The sequence below is a fragment of the Pseudophryne corroboree genome, chromosome 4 (genome assembly GCF_028390025.1).
Source record: "Pseudophryne corroboree isolate aPseCor3 chromosome 4, aPseCor3.hap2, whole genome shotgun sequence".
NCBI lineage: Eukaryota > Metazoa > Chordata > Amphibia > Anura > Myobatrachidae > Pseudophryne > Pseudophryne corroboree.
In genome coordinates this window covers 470,698,038-470,715,131 of record NC_086447.1, presented here as the reverse complement: position 1 = coordinate 470,715,131, position 17,094 = coordinate 470,698,038, and the positions used below count along the sequence as shown (strand labels likewise).

The 17,094-nt window shown below is 47.0% G+C and overlaps 1 protein-coding gene across 1 annotated transcript in view; it reads left to right on the top strand.

Moving 5' to 3' along the window:
• ASCC3 (activating signal cointegrator 1 complex subunit 3) overlaps window positions 1–17,094 on the top strand; it is a 1,202,160-nt gene that overhangs the window by 1,095,866 nt on the left and 89,200 nt on the right. Inside the window, exon 37 of the mRNA XM_063917038.1 lies at window positions 16,747–16,971. Within this exon, the coding sequence (XP_063773108.1) occupies window positions 16,747–16,971 (225 nt within the window). The remainder of the gene's footprint in view (window positions 1–16,746; window positions 16,972–17,094) is intronic.

Here is a 17,094-nt window from a genome sequence, read left to right as displayed (position 1 = left end):
TTTGTGCAATGTTATTAAAGAAATAAAGAAATCCCAAACCCTGTTTTGACACTGTGGGCGGTATTCAATTCTTTTCACCCTCTTCCACACCTCTTCTGTTTCTGCTGACTGGTGTGGTATAATCATTTCAGCTCGCTACCCCTGCGGGGTACCCAACCCGTTACACAGCTAAACCTTACTACTATGGGCGCTATCTGCGCGATAACGGGAACCACATTAGAGTGGAAATTGGGCGTGATATGTCATTTGAATTCCCCCTAGTCTGTCTAGCCAGGACTGCCATCAGAAATTGTGGGGCCCAGGACTGAAAAAATAGACAGCCCCTACCAAAAACAAAATGTATTCTGCCACACCGCTCCACCCCTATGTGATGTCACACATCATGATGTTACATATGGGTGGAGCATTGCGGACCTGCAAGAATGATTCACAGAGAGCTGGTGCGCAGGGAAGGCTTGTTTTAGGTCCTCCCTGCGTATCAGCCCGCTGCTGTAGGAGCCAGGGGTGGGCCCCCTGCTACATAAGGGCCCAGGACTTCAGTCCCCTGCGATGGCTGCCCTGTGTCTAGCTATGACTTGATATACAACTGTGTCCCACTTTGATCATATACAGGCTGGTAGGATATCAATGTTTTGTCGATTATAATGACAGCGACAATAACCACAACACTTTAAGGCTTAGAGACACTTGCCAGAGGCTGCTCAACAGTTGTAGCCTTATAGGAGTTTTCTTAAACTCTGTGTAGACGTCACCTTACAGGGTTTCCAGAGAGGGGTGCAAATTCATTAGAGAAGGCCGGAGGTGAAATAGTGGTTGCCGTACCCCACCTACACACACACACACACACACACACACACACACACACACACACACTTGCACATCAGGGACGTGCAGTCAGGGGAGGCAGGGGAGGCAGTGCCTCCCCTGTCATTAATGATTAACATAATACAAAGAAGATACTTATGGCACATATTATGTGTCATAAGTATCTGCTTTATATTATGTTAATCATTTTAGGCATAAATACCTGTTTAAACTTTATTTCTGTCATTGTCTGCGGCACCGAGCTAGGTGCCTCTCGCTCACCATTGTAAAGTCCGGAAGGAGGGGACGGTCGGGGGGCGGGGCCATGGTGAGGGCTGAAAAAGCCCATTAAAAAATGCACTTGAAGCGGCACCGATACAAGTGCCTCAGAGCAGCAGGGACGTGCTTTCAGCCATATGAAAGCACGCCCCTGTCACTGTGATTGGGCACTGGGCAGCAGCTGCAGCACTGACAGTGACCTGCATCCTGCTATCACTATCAGTGCTACAGTGGGAGAGTAGGAGAGAGATCGTGTCTGCTGCAGTGTGTCAGTGCATGTAAGTGTTTAGTTACAGTACACTCACACACACTGTCACACAGTTACGCTACAACTCCCTATATTGCTGTCCAGGTCTTTCATTAACTCAGTGCAGCGCTATTAAGTTAATGCATGGAAGCCCTGGACAGCAATATTATATCAATGTTCTCCCCCCCCCCCTCCCCCCTCTCCCCTGTTCCACACAATAACGGTTTAAATGTATTTTATGAAAAAAATCCACAGCACTCACACAGATGGTTAATGCCTGCTCATCACGTTCGATGAGCAGGCACACTTTGCTGTGTGAGACCCGGCATAGAGGGCGGTAGCGGGCGGACGCGGCTGCGGTGTCTTTTTTTTTTTCATTGATTTAAAATCCGTGTGTGGCTTGCGCTAAACGGGAGCCGGCCACGGCCCCATCACATGTTCCCTCAGTAGTCTTCACAGTCAGAGAGGCTCGGAAGCCGGGAAGGGAAGCCCCGCCTCCTACCCGCACAGCTCCGTCTAATTGATGGTGCCTTCCTAAACCCGGCGCTTCTCCTCCCAGCGAGCTGTACCGCACCACACTGCACCGCACCACCAGCATGAAGCAGTGATCCCTGGAGCACCTCACAAACACCAGCCTGCCAGATCCCAGCAGCAGCCGAAGCGGAGGGGCTGCTCAGCAGGCTGCTGTGTAATAGTGCAGTGCTGCAGCCAGTGTGCTGGGCCAGGCATTGACAGGAGCAGCAACCCGAGATCAGTGCTCCCTGCCCAGTGTCCCCACCATTACTGCCCCCCATCCCAGTGTCTCCCACCCTGCCGAGTGTCCCCCCACCATTACTGCCCCCCATCTCAGTGTCTCCCACCCTGCCCAGTGTCCCCCATCATTACTGCCCCCCATCCCAGTGTCTGACACCCTGACCAGTGTCCCCCACTATTACTGCCCCTCCATCCCAGTGTCTCCCACCCTGCCCAGTGTCCCCCACCATTACTGCCCCTCCATCCCAGTGTCTCCCACCCTGCCCAGTGTCCCCCACCATTACTGCCCCCCATCCCAGTGTCTCCCAACCTGCCCAGTGTCCCCCACCAATACTTCCCCTCCATCCCAGTGTCTCCCACCCTGCCCAGTGTCCCCCACCATTACTGACCCCCCCCATCCCAGTGTCCCCCACCATTACTGACCCCCCATCCCAGTGTCTCCCACCCTGCCCAGTGTCCCCCACCATTACTGCCTCCATCTTAGTGTCTCCCACCCTGCCCAGTGACCCCCACCATTACTGCCCCCCTATCCCAGTGTCTCCCACCCTGCCCAGTGTCCCCCACCAATACTGCCCCTCCATCCCAGTGTCTACCACCCTGCCCAGTGTCCCCCACCATTACTGGACCTCCATCCCAGTGTCTCCCACCCTGCCCAGTGTCCCCCACCATCACTGCCCCCCCATCCTAGTGTCTCCCACCCTGCCCAGTGTCCCCCACCATTACTGCCCCTCCATCCCAGTGTCTTCCACCCTGCCCAGTGTCCCCCACCATTACTGCCCCCCATCCCAGTGTCTCCCACCCTGCCGGCCCAGTGTCTCCTCCTTTCCCTTCCCAACCAGCCCACTGCACTTCTCTCACTGCTCCTGCACCTTGAAAGCCCCCATCTAGTATAGCCACAATGTCCACACCTCATGCACATCAAAAGCTTGCTTTACCCACCACATCCAGTACCTGTCAGGCGCTTATATTGTGTGTGTACCTTTCTGTGCATTCTCATTGTGTGTCATTATTATTATTTTAAGTACAGTGACTTTTTATTCTTTAAATTCAAGATACAGTACATGTAATTTTTGTTCGGTGTTTTGTGTGTGTGTGTGTATATATATATATATATTCACATTCATTTACAACAGTGCCTCCCCAGTCATTGACCTCACCGCACGTCACTGTTGCACATATTAATTACTCCCAGCAGCAATGAATCCTCACCCTCTTTTACCAACGACACACAAGAAGCACTCAATTAACCATCCTTCATTCACCAACAACAACATTGAGCCCAGAAACACCCTTCATATTCACTACTACCAACAGCCCTGCAACACTCAGACAATGCCCCTGGCCCTTCATTCACTACCAACAGCCAAGTAGCACCAACCCCCATACATTACTAATACCTCTGCAGCACCCAGACACCTTCCCCCAAATACACTACAACACCCAAAATAAACCCTCATACACTACTACACCCAGACACCCCCCACATGCACTACAACACCCAGACACCCCCCACATGCACTACAACACCCAGACACCCTCCCCCTTGTGCACTATAGCACCCATACACCAGCCTCAAACACTACAACATCCATACCCCCCCCCTCATACACTACACACCCAGACACCACCATCATGCGCTACACACCCAGACATCCCCTCATACATTACAACACCCAGGTTCCCCCTCATACACTACACACCCAGACACCCCCCTCATACACTACACACCCAGACACCCCCCTCATACACTACACACCCAGACACCCCCCTCACACACTACAGACCCAGACAGCCCCCTCATACACTATACACCCAGACACCCCACTCATGCATTACAACACAGAGACACCCTCACGCTCATGAACTACAACACCCAGACACCCCACTCATACACTACTACACCAAGGCAAACTCCCTCATACACTACAGCACCACTTAGACCCCTCCCATACACTACAACACCCAGACAAACCCCTCATACACTACTACACAAAGATACCCCCCTCACACACTACAACACACACACACACACACACACACACACACACACACACACACTACTACATCCAGACATCACACCCCTTCAAGCCCACTGGTCGGCCTGGGCTTCTGACTGCAACTTGATGCACTGCTCCCACCTCGAGTCTAGAGCAGAGGGAGCAGGTCCCGCCTTGTATGTAAGAGAGCTGGGGAAAAGAGGAGCAGGAACCGATAGAGGAGGTAGTGTCGGGCATGCATTATTACATATGCAGGAGCCCCTTTAACTGCCTGCTGCAGAAGAATGCAGATCCTCTCCGCTTTCCATCCCAGAGGGGGACTCCTTGCTCTGGGACTCTTATGGTGGAAACAGTGAAGGAGGTTAGAGTGCCCAGGTGCCCAGTTCATGGCATGTGCCTCCATTATCTAATTTGTTTCGCCACTGCTCCCAGGAATATTCAGAAATGTAAACTCTGCAAAGACTTTTAAGCAGGGCACTCTACATGACTGAAGAGTGGTGGACACAACTGCTATCATTGAAAGCCTGGGGGGGTAATGGATTGAGCTAGTTACTGAAAGAAATAAGCTAATTAAATTTTGGGTTAATTTCATGGGGTTTGACTTTTTTTTTTTTTTTCAAATAGTGATTTTGTTTTACTTTTTTATCCGGCATGTTTGTCCAAATATTAATTAAATGAAACCTTTTCTTCCATTATGTTTACAAAGCAAAGTCATATTTCTCCTGAAATAAAAAAATAGAAAATGTACTTTATAAAAACAATAGCTGCAATCACTGAGGCTACTCCTGCTGCTGCATATTATGCTTCGGGTGAGACTGGAAAACTTAGTCAAATTTCTGCTAAACGTTTCATATTTTGCTGCCAAAAGCATAATAAGGCATTTACTTTCCTCTTAGAGGTCAATTAATTAGGCAAAAAAAAAAAAATTCATATCTTCAGCTTTTGTAGCTTGAGATGGTGTTTATTTTGCTACTTAACAAAGGAGTCACTATTCCTTAGTATCAGTGATCTTCCCAGATAATAGCTGCCCCATGCTTTTGTCACGATGATGATAGCGGGTGCAATAAGGAAAACATGCTTTATTACAAAAATAAAACCCTTTATTCATTTGGTAAATAAACCACTTATTTACTTTTGGTGATGGTGGTGTCACACAACAGCTTTCTCTGCTGCATCTCTTCATCTTCCTCCCACAGATCCTGTTATATGAACTTTGGGTTCCTTGTAACTATGGAGTAGGTGCACCAGTAGTTTTGGTGTTGTGAAAGAATGCAAAACTGATATTCCATATTGCAGAATGACAAACTACACAAAGTGTTGGAGTTTTAGGGATGGTCCTTGCTTTGCAGAAGGGCACATAGGGGGTCATTCCGAGCTGATCGCTCGCTGCCGATTTTTGCAGCGCAGCGATCAGGTAAAAAAAACGGCAAAACTGCGCATGCGTATGCACCGCAATGAGCAGGCGCGTCGTACAGGTACAAAGCTAATCGGTGCTGGGCGATGGATTTAACAAAGAATCCATTCGCACAGTCGATCGCAAGGAGACTGACAGGAAGAGGGCGTTTGTGGGTGGCAACTGACCGTTTTCTGGGAGTGTTTGGAAAAACTCAGGCATGTCCAAGCATTTGCAGGGCGGGTATCTGACATCAATTCCGGGACCAAAAAGACTGAAGTGATCGCAAGGGCTGAGTAAGTCCAGAGCTACTCAGAAACTGCAAAAAACTAAAGCTAAAATACACTCCCCTGTGGGCGGCGACTATGCGTTTGCATGGCTGCAAAAAGTAGCTAGCGAGCGATCAACTCGGAATGAGGGCCATAGTCATATCAGCAAAAACAGTGACATTTTCTGGCAGCTAGGAATGGGCAGAGAATGCTCTCATACTGTCCATTAGCACCTTCCAGTTGCACTATTGCAGAATACATCATTTTTAGGTACACTTTGCCCAATGCTGTATTAAGAAACACATAAAGGAAGCATTTTCTCTTACGTCCTAGAGGATGCTGGGGACTCCGTAAGGACCATGGAGTATAGACTGGCTCCACTGGAGACATGGGCACTCTAAAGACTTTAGATGGGTGTGCACTGGCTCCTCCCTCTATGCCCCTCCTCCAGACCTCAGTTAGATCCTGTGCCCAGAGGAGACTGGATGCACTGCAGGGGAGCTCTACTGATTTTCTCTGAAAAGACTTTTGTTAGGTTTTTTAGTTTCAGGGAGCACTGCTGGCAACAGGCTCCCTGCATCGTGGGACTGAGGGGAGAGAAGCAGACCTACTTAACTGATAGGCTCTGCTTCTTAGGCTACTGGACACCATTAGCTCCAGAGGGTCGGAACACAGGTGTCGTCCTCGCTGTTCGTCCCGGAGCCGCGCCGCCGTCCTCCTCACAGAGCCGGAAGATAGAAGAGCCGGGTGAGTATAAGAAGAAAGAAGACTTCACAGGCGACAGAAGACTTAAGATCTTCACTGAGGTAGCGCACAGCGGTAACGCTGTGCGCCATTGCTCCCACACTCACACACACAGAAGGCACTGTAAGGGTGCAGGGCGCAGGGGGGGAGCGCCCTGAGCAGAAATAATAACCTCAAGGGACACTGGCTAGCATGTTAGATACTGCGGAGGCAGTATATTAGTAAACCCCCGCCAGTATAAAGAATTTGAGCGGGGCCGAAGCCCACCGTCGAGGGGGTGGAGCTTGATCCTCCAGCACTAACCAGCGCCATTTTCACCACAGCAAGCTGCAGAGAAGCTGCTCCCCGGACTCTCCCCTGCTGAGCAAGTACAGAGGGCAAAAACGAGGGGGGGGGGCACATTTAATTGGCGCAGTAAGTGTATTATTTATCTATAAAAGTGCTGTACAGACTGGGATTTTGTTCCAGTGTCCAGTGGCGCTGGGTGTGTGCTGGCATACTCTCTCTCTCTGTCTCTCCAAAGGGCCTTATTGGGGGGCTGTCCCCATATTTGTATATCCCAGTGTGTGGGGGGGTGTCAGTACGTGTGTGTCGGCATGTCTGAAGCGGAAGGCTCGTCTAGGGAGGAGGCAGAGCAGATGATTGTGGTGTCTCCGTCGGCACCGCCGACACCTGATTGGTTGGATATGTGGAATGTTTTAAATGCAAATGTGACTTTATTACATAAAAGATTGGACAAAACAGAGTCCAGGGAAATAGCAGGGAGTCAATCCATGGCTTTGACTGGCACAAGGCCCTTCGGGGTCTCATAAACGTCCCCTTTCCCAGGTAGCAGACACTGATACCGACACGGATTCTGACTCCAGTGTCGACTATGATGATGCGAGCTAACACCCACGGGTGGCCAAGAGTATTCATTATATGATTATTGCAATAAATATGTTTTGCATATCACAGAGGACCCCTCTGTCCCTGACACGAGGGTCTGCATATTTAAGGAAAAGAAACCTGAGGTAACCTTTCCCCCATCTCATGAACTGAACACCTTATTTGAAAAAGCTTGGGAAACTCCAGACAAGAAACTGCAGATTCCCAAGAGAAATATTATGGCATATCCTTTCCCCTCCCAGGACAGGTTACGGTGGGAATCCTCGCCCAGGATGGACAAGGCTTTGACGCGCTTGTCCAAAAAGGTGGCGCTACCGTCTCCGGACATGACAGCCCTCAAGGATCCTGCTGATCGCAGACAGGAAACTACCTTGAAATCGATTTATACACATACGGGTGCCTTGCTCAGACCGGCAGTAGCGTCGGCATGGGTGGGTAGCGCAATTGCGGCATGGGCAGATAACTTGTCATCTGACATTGACACCCTAGATAAGGATAGCATTTTATTGACCTTGGGTCACATTAATGACGCAGCGTTATATATGAGAGAGGCTGCGAGAGATTGCGCTGTTGGGTTCAAGAGCCAATGCCATGTTAATTTCTGCTAGACGGTCCCTGTGGACCCGCCAATGGACGGGTGATGCCGATTCAAAGAGACATATGGAAACTTTACCTTACAAGGGTGAGGTTTTATTTGGGGAGGGCCTCGCGGACCTGGTTTCCACAGCTACCGCGGGTAAGTCTTCTTTTTTGCCTTATGTTCCCCCACAGCAAAAGAAAACACCTCAATATCAGATGCAGTCCTTTCGGTCGCATAGGTCCAGAAGGGGTCGGGGCTCTTCCTTTCTCGCCAGAGGTAAGGGTAGAGGAAAAAGAACGCCTGCTACGGCTAGTTCCCAGGAACAAAAGTCCTCCCCGGCTTCTACAAAATCCACCGCATGACGCTGGGGCTCCACTGAGGGAGTCCGCGCCGGTGGGGGCACATCTTCGACTCTTCAGCCAGGTCTGGGTTCAGTCGGATTTGGATCCTTGGGCGATCTAAATTGTATCCCAAGGATACAAACTGGAATTCGAAGAAGTGCATCCTCGCCGATTTTTCAAATCGGCTTTGCCAGCTTCCCCAGAGAGGGAAATAGTTTCAGCTGCCATACAAAAGCTGTGTCAACAGCAAGTGATTATCAAAGTTCCCCTAATGCAACAGGGGAAAGGGTACTATTCAACCCTATTTGTGGTCCCAAAGCCGGATGGCTCGGTCAGACCCATTCTGAATCTAAAATCCCTGAACCTGTATTTGAAAAAGTTCAAATTCAAGATGGAATCTCTCCGGGCAGTGATCTCCAGCCTGGAAGGGGGGGATTTTATGGTATCACTAGACATAAAGGATGCATATCTTCATGTCCCCATTTATCCCCCTCATCAGGCGTACCTGAGATTCGCTGTACAGGACTGTCATTACCAGTTTCAGATGTTGCCGTTTGGGCTTTCCATGGCCCTGAGGATTTTCACCAAGGTAATGGCGGAAATGATGGTGCTCTTGCGCAGGCAAGTAGTCACAATTATCCCATACTTGGACGATCTCCTGATAAAAGCGAGAACGAGAGATCAATTGCTGAAAAGCGTGTCGCTCTCCCTGAGAGTGCTGCAGCAACACGGCTGGATCCTAAATCTACCAAAGTCGCAGTTGATTCCAACGACTCGGCTATCATTTTTAGGCATGATTCTGGACACGGAAAAAAAAGAGGGTTTTTCTCCCAACGGAAAAAGCCCAGGAACTCAAGAACATGGTCAGAGACCTGCTAAAACCAAAAAGAGTGTCAGTTCATCAATGCACTCCAGTACTGGGAAAAATGGTGGCGGCCTACGAGGCCATCCCCTTCGACAGGTTCCATGCGAGGACGTTTCAGTGGGACCTTCTGGACAAGTGGTCGGGGTCCCATCTACAAATACATCAGAAAATAAGCCTGTCCCCCAGGGCCAGGGTGTCTCTCCTGTGGTGGCTTCAGAGTGCTCACCTTCTAGAGGGTCGCAGGTACGGCATTCAAGACTGGGTTCTAGTGACCACGGATGCGAGCCTCCGAGGATGGGGAGCAGTCACACAAGGAAGAAATTTTCAGGGATTATGGTCAAGCCAGGAGGCTTGTCTACACATCAACGTGCTGGAATTAAGGGCCACATACAACGGCCTACAACAAGCGGAGAATCTTCTTCGTGACCTACCCGTTCTGATTCAATCAGACAACGTCACAGCCGTGGCTCATGTAAACCGCCAGGGCGGGACAAGGAGCAGAATGGCAATGGCGGAAGCCACCAGGATTCTTCTGGGCGGAAAATCACGTAAGCGCTCTGTCAGCAGTCTTCATTCCGGGAGTGGACAACTGGGAAGCAGACTTCCTCAGCAGACACGATCTCCATCCTGGATAGTGGGATCTTCATCAAGAAGTTTTTGCAGAGATAACAGGTCGTTGGGGACTTCCTCAAATAGACATGATGGCATCACGCCTCAACAAGAAGCTTCGGTTGTATTGTTCCAGGTCAATGGACCCTCAGGCAGTAACGGTGGACGCCCTGGTGACACCATGGGTGTTTCAGTCGGTCTATGTGTTCCCTCCTCTTCCGCTCATCTCAAAAATATTGAGAATCATAAGACGAAAAAGAGTACAGACTATACTCATTGTTCCAGATTGGCCTCGAAGGGCCTGGAATTCAGATCTTCAGGAAATGCTCACAGAAGATCCGTGGCCTCTTCCTCCCAGGGAGGACCTGTTGCAGCAGGGGCCCTGCGTGTTCCAAGACTTACCGCAGTTACGTTTGACGGCATGGCGGTTAAACACCAAATCCTAGCTAGGAAAGGTATTCTGGGGGAAGTCATCCCTACTCTGATAAAAGCTAGGAAGGAGGTGACGGCGAAACATTATCACCGTATCTGGAGGAAATATGTATCTTGGTGTGAAGCCAAGAATGCTCCTACGGAAGATTTCCACCTGGGCCGTTTTCTCCACTTTCTACAGACAGGAGTGGATATGGGCCTAAAGTTAGGCTCCATTAGGGTGCAGATTTCGGCCCTATCAATATTCTTTCAGAAGGAATTGGCTTTTCTCCCAGAAGTCCAGACTTTTGTAAAGGGAGTGCTGCACATCCAGCCTCCTTTTGTGCCCCCAGTGGCACCATGGGACCTTAACGTGGATTTACAGTTCCTTAAATCACACTAGTTTGAACCTCTTCAAACGGTTGAATTAAAATTTCTCACTTGGAAAGTGGTCATGTTGCTGGCCTTGGCATCTGCAAGGCGGGTGTCCGAATTGGCGGCTTTGTCTCACAAGAGCCGCTATCTGATTTTCCATGTGGATCGAGCAGAGTTGAGAACTCGTCCTCAATTTCTACCTAAGGTGGTTTTGTCGTTTCATATGAACCAACCTATTGTTGTGCCTGTGGCTACGGGTGACTTGGAGGATTCCAAGTCCCTTGATGTAGTCAGGGCCTTAAAAACTTATGTAGCCAGGACGGCTCGAGTACGGAAAACAGAGGCACTGTTTGTCCTGTATGCGGCCAACAAAGTTGGCGCTCCTGCTTCTAAGCAGACTATTGCTCGCTGGATCTGTAACACGATTCAGCAGGCACGTTCTACGGCTGGATTGCCGTTTCCTAATTCGGTAAAGGCCCATTCCACTAGGAAGGTGGGCTCTCCTTGGGCGGCTGCCCGAGGCGTCTCGCCTTTACAGCTTTGCCGAGCAGCTACTTGGTCGGGTTCAAACACTTTTGCAAAATTCTACAAGTTCGATACCCTGGCTGAGGAGGACCTCATGTTTGCTCAATCGGTGCTGCAGAGTCATCCGCACTCTCCCGCCCGGTCTGGAGCTTTGGTATAATCCCCATGGTCCTTACGGAGTCCCCAGCATCCTCTAGGACGTAAGAGAAAATAAGATTTTAAACCTACCGGTAAATCTTTTTCTCCTAGTCCGTAGAGGATGCTGGGCGCCCGTCCCAGTGCGGACTAATTTCAGCAAGGCTTGTATATAGTTGTTGCTAACATAAGGGTTATGTTACAGTTGAGATCAGTCTCTGGCTGATGCTGTTTGTTCATACTGTTGACTGGTTTCGTATATTCCATGTTGTACGGTGTGGATGGTGTGGGCTGGTATGTATCTTGCCCTTAGATTAACAAAAATCCTTTCCTCGTACTGTCCGTCTCCTCTGGGCACAGTTTCTCTAACTGAGGTCTGGAGGAGGGGCATAGAGGGAGGAGCCAGTGCACACCCATCTAAAGTCTTTAGAGTGCCCATGTTTCCTGCGGAGCCCGTCTATACCCCATGGTCCTTACGGAGTCCCCAGCATCCTCTACGGACTAGGAGAAAAAGATTTACCGGTAGGTTTAAAATCTTATTTTCACTCTCATAATTTAAATGACTTAACTTAGGCCATAACGTTTGCTATACTGAGAAAAACAGAATTTTTTTTTTACATGGACATAAGTGTGTCCATGTAAAGTGGTGGTTGAACTTTGATGTAACATTTACACTATGTAATATTTATACTATTTCGCCCTTCTACAGTATCCTGAGGGTAAAGAGTAGGCATGTCCCTTGAAAAGTGCTGTGCAGACGGTCTGAGTCCATCCGTTCACCACTGAACACCAGTGACAGGCTACTTTTCCTTTTTATTGTTGTACAAGCAAAGCTTTTCAGTGACAACATTGTCTTTTCACATCCCCTCGCTGTAAAGCTATGTTTCTATTTCTCACTGCACAGCACTGTACTTTGTTACATATCACTGCATGTGATGTGTTTGTCATGTCATGATGCCCTCAGAGGGTAAAGGTGTCCTTGTCCAAATGAGCTTGCAATCTAAGATTTGTGCACAACACTTGATATCTAAGGTAGCGAAAAACAAAAAGAATTGTAGCGGCTGATGTGCTAGCGCATGTGACTTCTGTACAACAGACGTAATTTTTGCCTTCAATAATAAATCATCCACTGTTAGTAGGTATTCCTATGTAGCTATCTGTGGTAACTAGTAAAGACAGTGAAAGGTAACAACCCGAAATATGAGTCAGTCACTAGAGAAGTCTTAAAATAGTCAGGTATTGTCCACCATAACTGTCTTTCACCATTTATCTTAATTGAAACTCCTAGTTCTGACAAACTCTCTTGCCTTTGTACTGAGTGAGTACTCTTCTGGTTAAAGCCATATTGTTATTGTGTGTTTTGTGTTTTTCTATTCCTCTCTGCTGGAAACATCATTCATAATTGCCAATTTCTAGATTAATTTCCAGGGACGCTTTTCTGCATTAAAGCATACCACATGTGACAAAGCCTTGGTGGACATTGGACCACTACACTTCCCACCATGTTAGGTTTTGGAATTTTAAGGTATATGTTTGCATTTTAAAAACACTTCTTCAATGAACATTGACTTAAAAGTAGATATGAGCGAACCCCCCCGAACTTCATGCTCCGAGCCCAGGTACGAGTCTGACTCAGGACTTCCCGCCAGACTCGGAAAACAGAACGAGGCAAAACGTCATCATCCTACTGTCTGAATCTTGCGGGATTTGGATTCCATATAAACAGTCGCGTGTCGTTGCCATTTTCACTCCGGACTTGGAGAGTGCGGGAGACAGACCTCTGTCTCTCTCTCTGTGGGTGGTGGCGTCGGGTGGGGTTATTGTGTGCTCTGTAGGGGTGGTGTATCTGTGCTGTGTTAGGGGTGCTGTCCTGGCTGTCATTGGTGTTTTATGTGCTGCAGCTGTACATGGGTGTTGCTGTCCTGGCTGTCACTGTGTTGTACAGGGTACAGGGGCACTGTCCTCCTGTAGGCTGGAAAATATAGGGGTGCTGCAGGCCCTGTATGTTGCAAAAATGCAGGGGTACAGTTTAAAATTAAAAGCACACTGCTGTATGCTGTAAAATTTAGGGGTGTTGCTGTTCAAATAACGTTAAATTGGCCCTGTGTGTTGTAAAAATTCAGGGGTGCAGTTGTTAAAAATTAAAAGCACACTGCTGTATGCTGTAAAATGTAGGGGTGCTGCGGGCCCTGTATGTTGTAAAAATTCAGAGGTGCAGTAGTTAAAAATTAAAAGCACACTGCTCTTGTATGCTGTAAAATATAGGGGTGTTGCTGTTCAAATAACATTACACTGGTCCTGTATGTTGTAAAAATTCAGGGGTGCAGCGAAAATCAATGTTCACTGGACCTGTCTTGTATGCTGTAATTTTTAGAGGGTGCAGTGAAAATCAATGTACACTGGCCCTGTCTTGTATGGTACACTGGCCCTGTCTTGTATGTTGTAATTATTCTAGGGGGCTGTATGCTGTAAAATTGCAGGGGTGTTGTGAAAATACAGGGGTGCTGGCACTGTCTGCGGTTGCAATGTCTAGGCCTGACCTTCACAACACTATATGCGAAGAGATGGCTCCTACCACCATTTGCACGCCCCCTGCAAGTGCTGGTAGGAGCACCGCCAGTCCAGTTGCTGATATTGAGAATGAGGATGTCACTGTAGAAGTACACCAGGATGAGGAGGATATGGGTTTAGCTGGCACTGTGGAGGAAGTTGACGATGAGGAGTCTGATGGTGATGTGGTTTGTTTGACTAAGGCACCAATGGAGACAGTTGTTGGCCATGGGATGAAAAAGCCCATTGTCATACCTTGGCAAAATACCAAAAAAGCCACCTCTTCGGTGTGGAATTATTTCTTCACAAATCCAGACAACAGGTGTCAAGCCATCTGTTGCCTTTGTCAATCCATAATAAGTAGGGTTAAAGACGTTAACCACATAGGAACATCCTCCCTTATACGTCACCTGCAGCGCATTCATCATAAGTCATTGTCAAGTTCAGAAACTTTGGGTAATAACGTAAGCAGTCCACTGACACCTAAATGATGTGGTCTTGTTGGAATATTATTTCTCTGTGAGGATGAGGATGTAAACACTAAAAGGGGGGGGGGGGGGGGGGGGCTGAGGTTGAGGATGACATCTTGCCACTGTTGAGCCAGTTTGTGCAAGGAGAGACTAATTGTTTCTTTTTTGGTAGGGGCCCAAACAAAGCAGTCATTTCAGCCACAGTCGTGTGGCAGACCCTGTAGCTGAAATGATTGGTTTGTTAAAGTGTGCATGTCCTATTGATACAATATAAGGGTGGTAGGGCCCAAGGACAATTCCATCTTGCACCTCTTTTTTTTCCCGCTCTGCATTATGTGCTCTTTGGGGCCTAGTTTTTAAAACTGTCATCCTGTCTGACACTGCAGTGCCACTACACGTCTGCCAGCGGACACCTGATGCTTTGTCTCTCTCTGATACACAGTAAGTTGTGGTGATTCCCAACTTTTTAAAGTGAATTCCAACTTTGGTTCACTTGTGACTTGGAGCAATTTATGGGCTTTCAAGAGTTTTTAACCTGATATAAGTTCTTAAAGGACACTTCAAGATTTTTGGACTTCATATTACCTTATATCTTATACCTATTTTAATGGATATAATTATTTGGCATTGAAAAACCTGTTGCCTTTTATAGGTGAATAATTCGCTGAGGCGTTTCACCTATCCTATCAACTGTATGTTATATGTTGTTTTGTCTATATGTTAGTATACCGGTATTAGGAATCACCTATTCATAGTTTTACTTTTTAGATTTATGGAATAAATGAAATTTATGCTCAGTTTTTAATAATAAAAAATAAATAACTACTACTTACCATAAGGATGTGTAATTAATATATTTATAGCATAGGTTCTCAAACTCGGTCCTCAGGACCCCACACGGTGCATGTTTTGCAGGTCTCCTCACAGAATCGCAAGTGAAATAATTAGCTCCACCTGTGAACCTTTTACAATGTGTCAGTGAGTAATTAATACACCTGTGCTCCTGCTGGGTTACCTGCAAAACATGCACTGTGTGGGGTCCTGAGGACCGAGTTTGAGAACCTGTGATTTATAGTATAAGTGCAAACACCTGATATTCTAGCGCTTGGAGGTTATTTTGTTTTGTCTATTCAGGTATTTGTGCTGCCCACTTGTGTCGCTTAGCTTAGTCATCCAGCTACTTCATTACACCTCTTTTTTTTCTTTGCATTATGTGCTCTTTGGGGCCTAGTTTTTAAAACTGCCATCCAGTGCCACCCCTAGATGGGCCACGTGTTTGTGCCGCCCACTTGTGTCGCTTAGCTTAGTCATCCAGCTACCTCTGTGCAACCTTTTAAAAACAATATTGTGAGGTGTTCAGAATAGACTGGAAATGAGTGGAAATGAATGTTATTGAGGTTAGTAATACCGTAGGATCAAAACTACCCCCAAATTCTGTGATTTTAGCTGTTTTTATGTTGTTTTTTTTCAAAAATCAACCAGATCCAAAACCCGAAAGGGTGGTTTTGGCAAAACCAATCCAGATCCAAAACAAGAGCAGGGATCCAGATCCAAATCACAAAACCCGAAAAGTGTCAGCCGCACTTCTCTACTTAAAAGGCTAGACAATATATACGTTGTAACAATTAGAACTGACATCCAGAAAATGAGAAATGTTATTGTGCAATTGGTCAGTGCTGATAAATAGGGACATATAGAAATCATAAAATCCTAGGAGTTCCTCTGAAAATGAAGAGCAGTTGGCAATTAGGATACTTAATGGCAGCTTATGTGTAAGAAACCTTTAGCAAGTCAGTGGGCAGTGATTAATTGTACATCTAGTGCATGAAGAAAAGGAACAGAAGAATAGCCATATGGTAGTACATCTCTATGGCTTAATTGGGAAGACCCCTCTGCAGGGCAATAACACCAGAGTCGTTAGCAGGAACTGTGAGGAGAAACTGTGTTTACTCCTGGCAGGCATCATGAAGGCTTGCCAGATCACCCACCACGTAATAACAGCAAGTCACTCCTACTAATAGCCAATCTCACTATTGCAGCCCGTGTTATTTCTTCATACAGATCTTTAAAAAATATTGACTGATATATTATTTTAAATATCGTACAGCTCCGCCTATGGTGCCTGTGTAATGTCATTTTGTGAAACCAGCTTACTGCTGTGAAATGTGAAATTATTATTTGCTGTGTTTGTAGTATGCCATTTGTTTGTTGTGTAACAATCATTTAAAAAGAGGGAAATTCAGTGGATAAATACTATGAGTCTGGCAAGTGTTTGGCTCATGAGGTTCTATTTTATTTGTATCTATGGATATATTTTAATAGTTTGCAGCCATGAAAATGATGTTGCAATGGAGTTTTGCATATTGTCACCAGTCTCCCCAACATATTTTGGCTTTTATTCCCCATACAGTGGTTACATTAAAATGAATGAATCTGTCAATTATGGTGTAGTTTTGTGATTTGAAAGCTTGCAAATTATGTTTCTACTTGCTCTCATTTTGTATCTTAAAGGATGCTGAAGAGTACACAGATCTCCCCGTCAGACACAACGAAGACCAAATGAACAGTGAGATGGCAAAGCACCTTCCCATTGAAGTGAACCCTCATTCCATGGACACCGGACATACCAAAGCACACCTTCTTTTACAAGCCCATTTCAGCAGGTCCACATTACCTTGTCCTGACTATGCTACTGACACCAAAACAGTACTGGATCAAGCCATTAGGGTTTGCCAGGTAAGACCCATTGTGCACTATTATTTTTACTTTAGAATTTAACATTTGCATAGTACTTTTAATAAATCACACTTTTACATTAACCTGCAAGGCGATGCTTGTATAATACTGACACTTTATCAT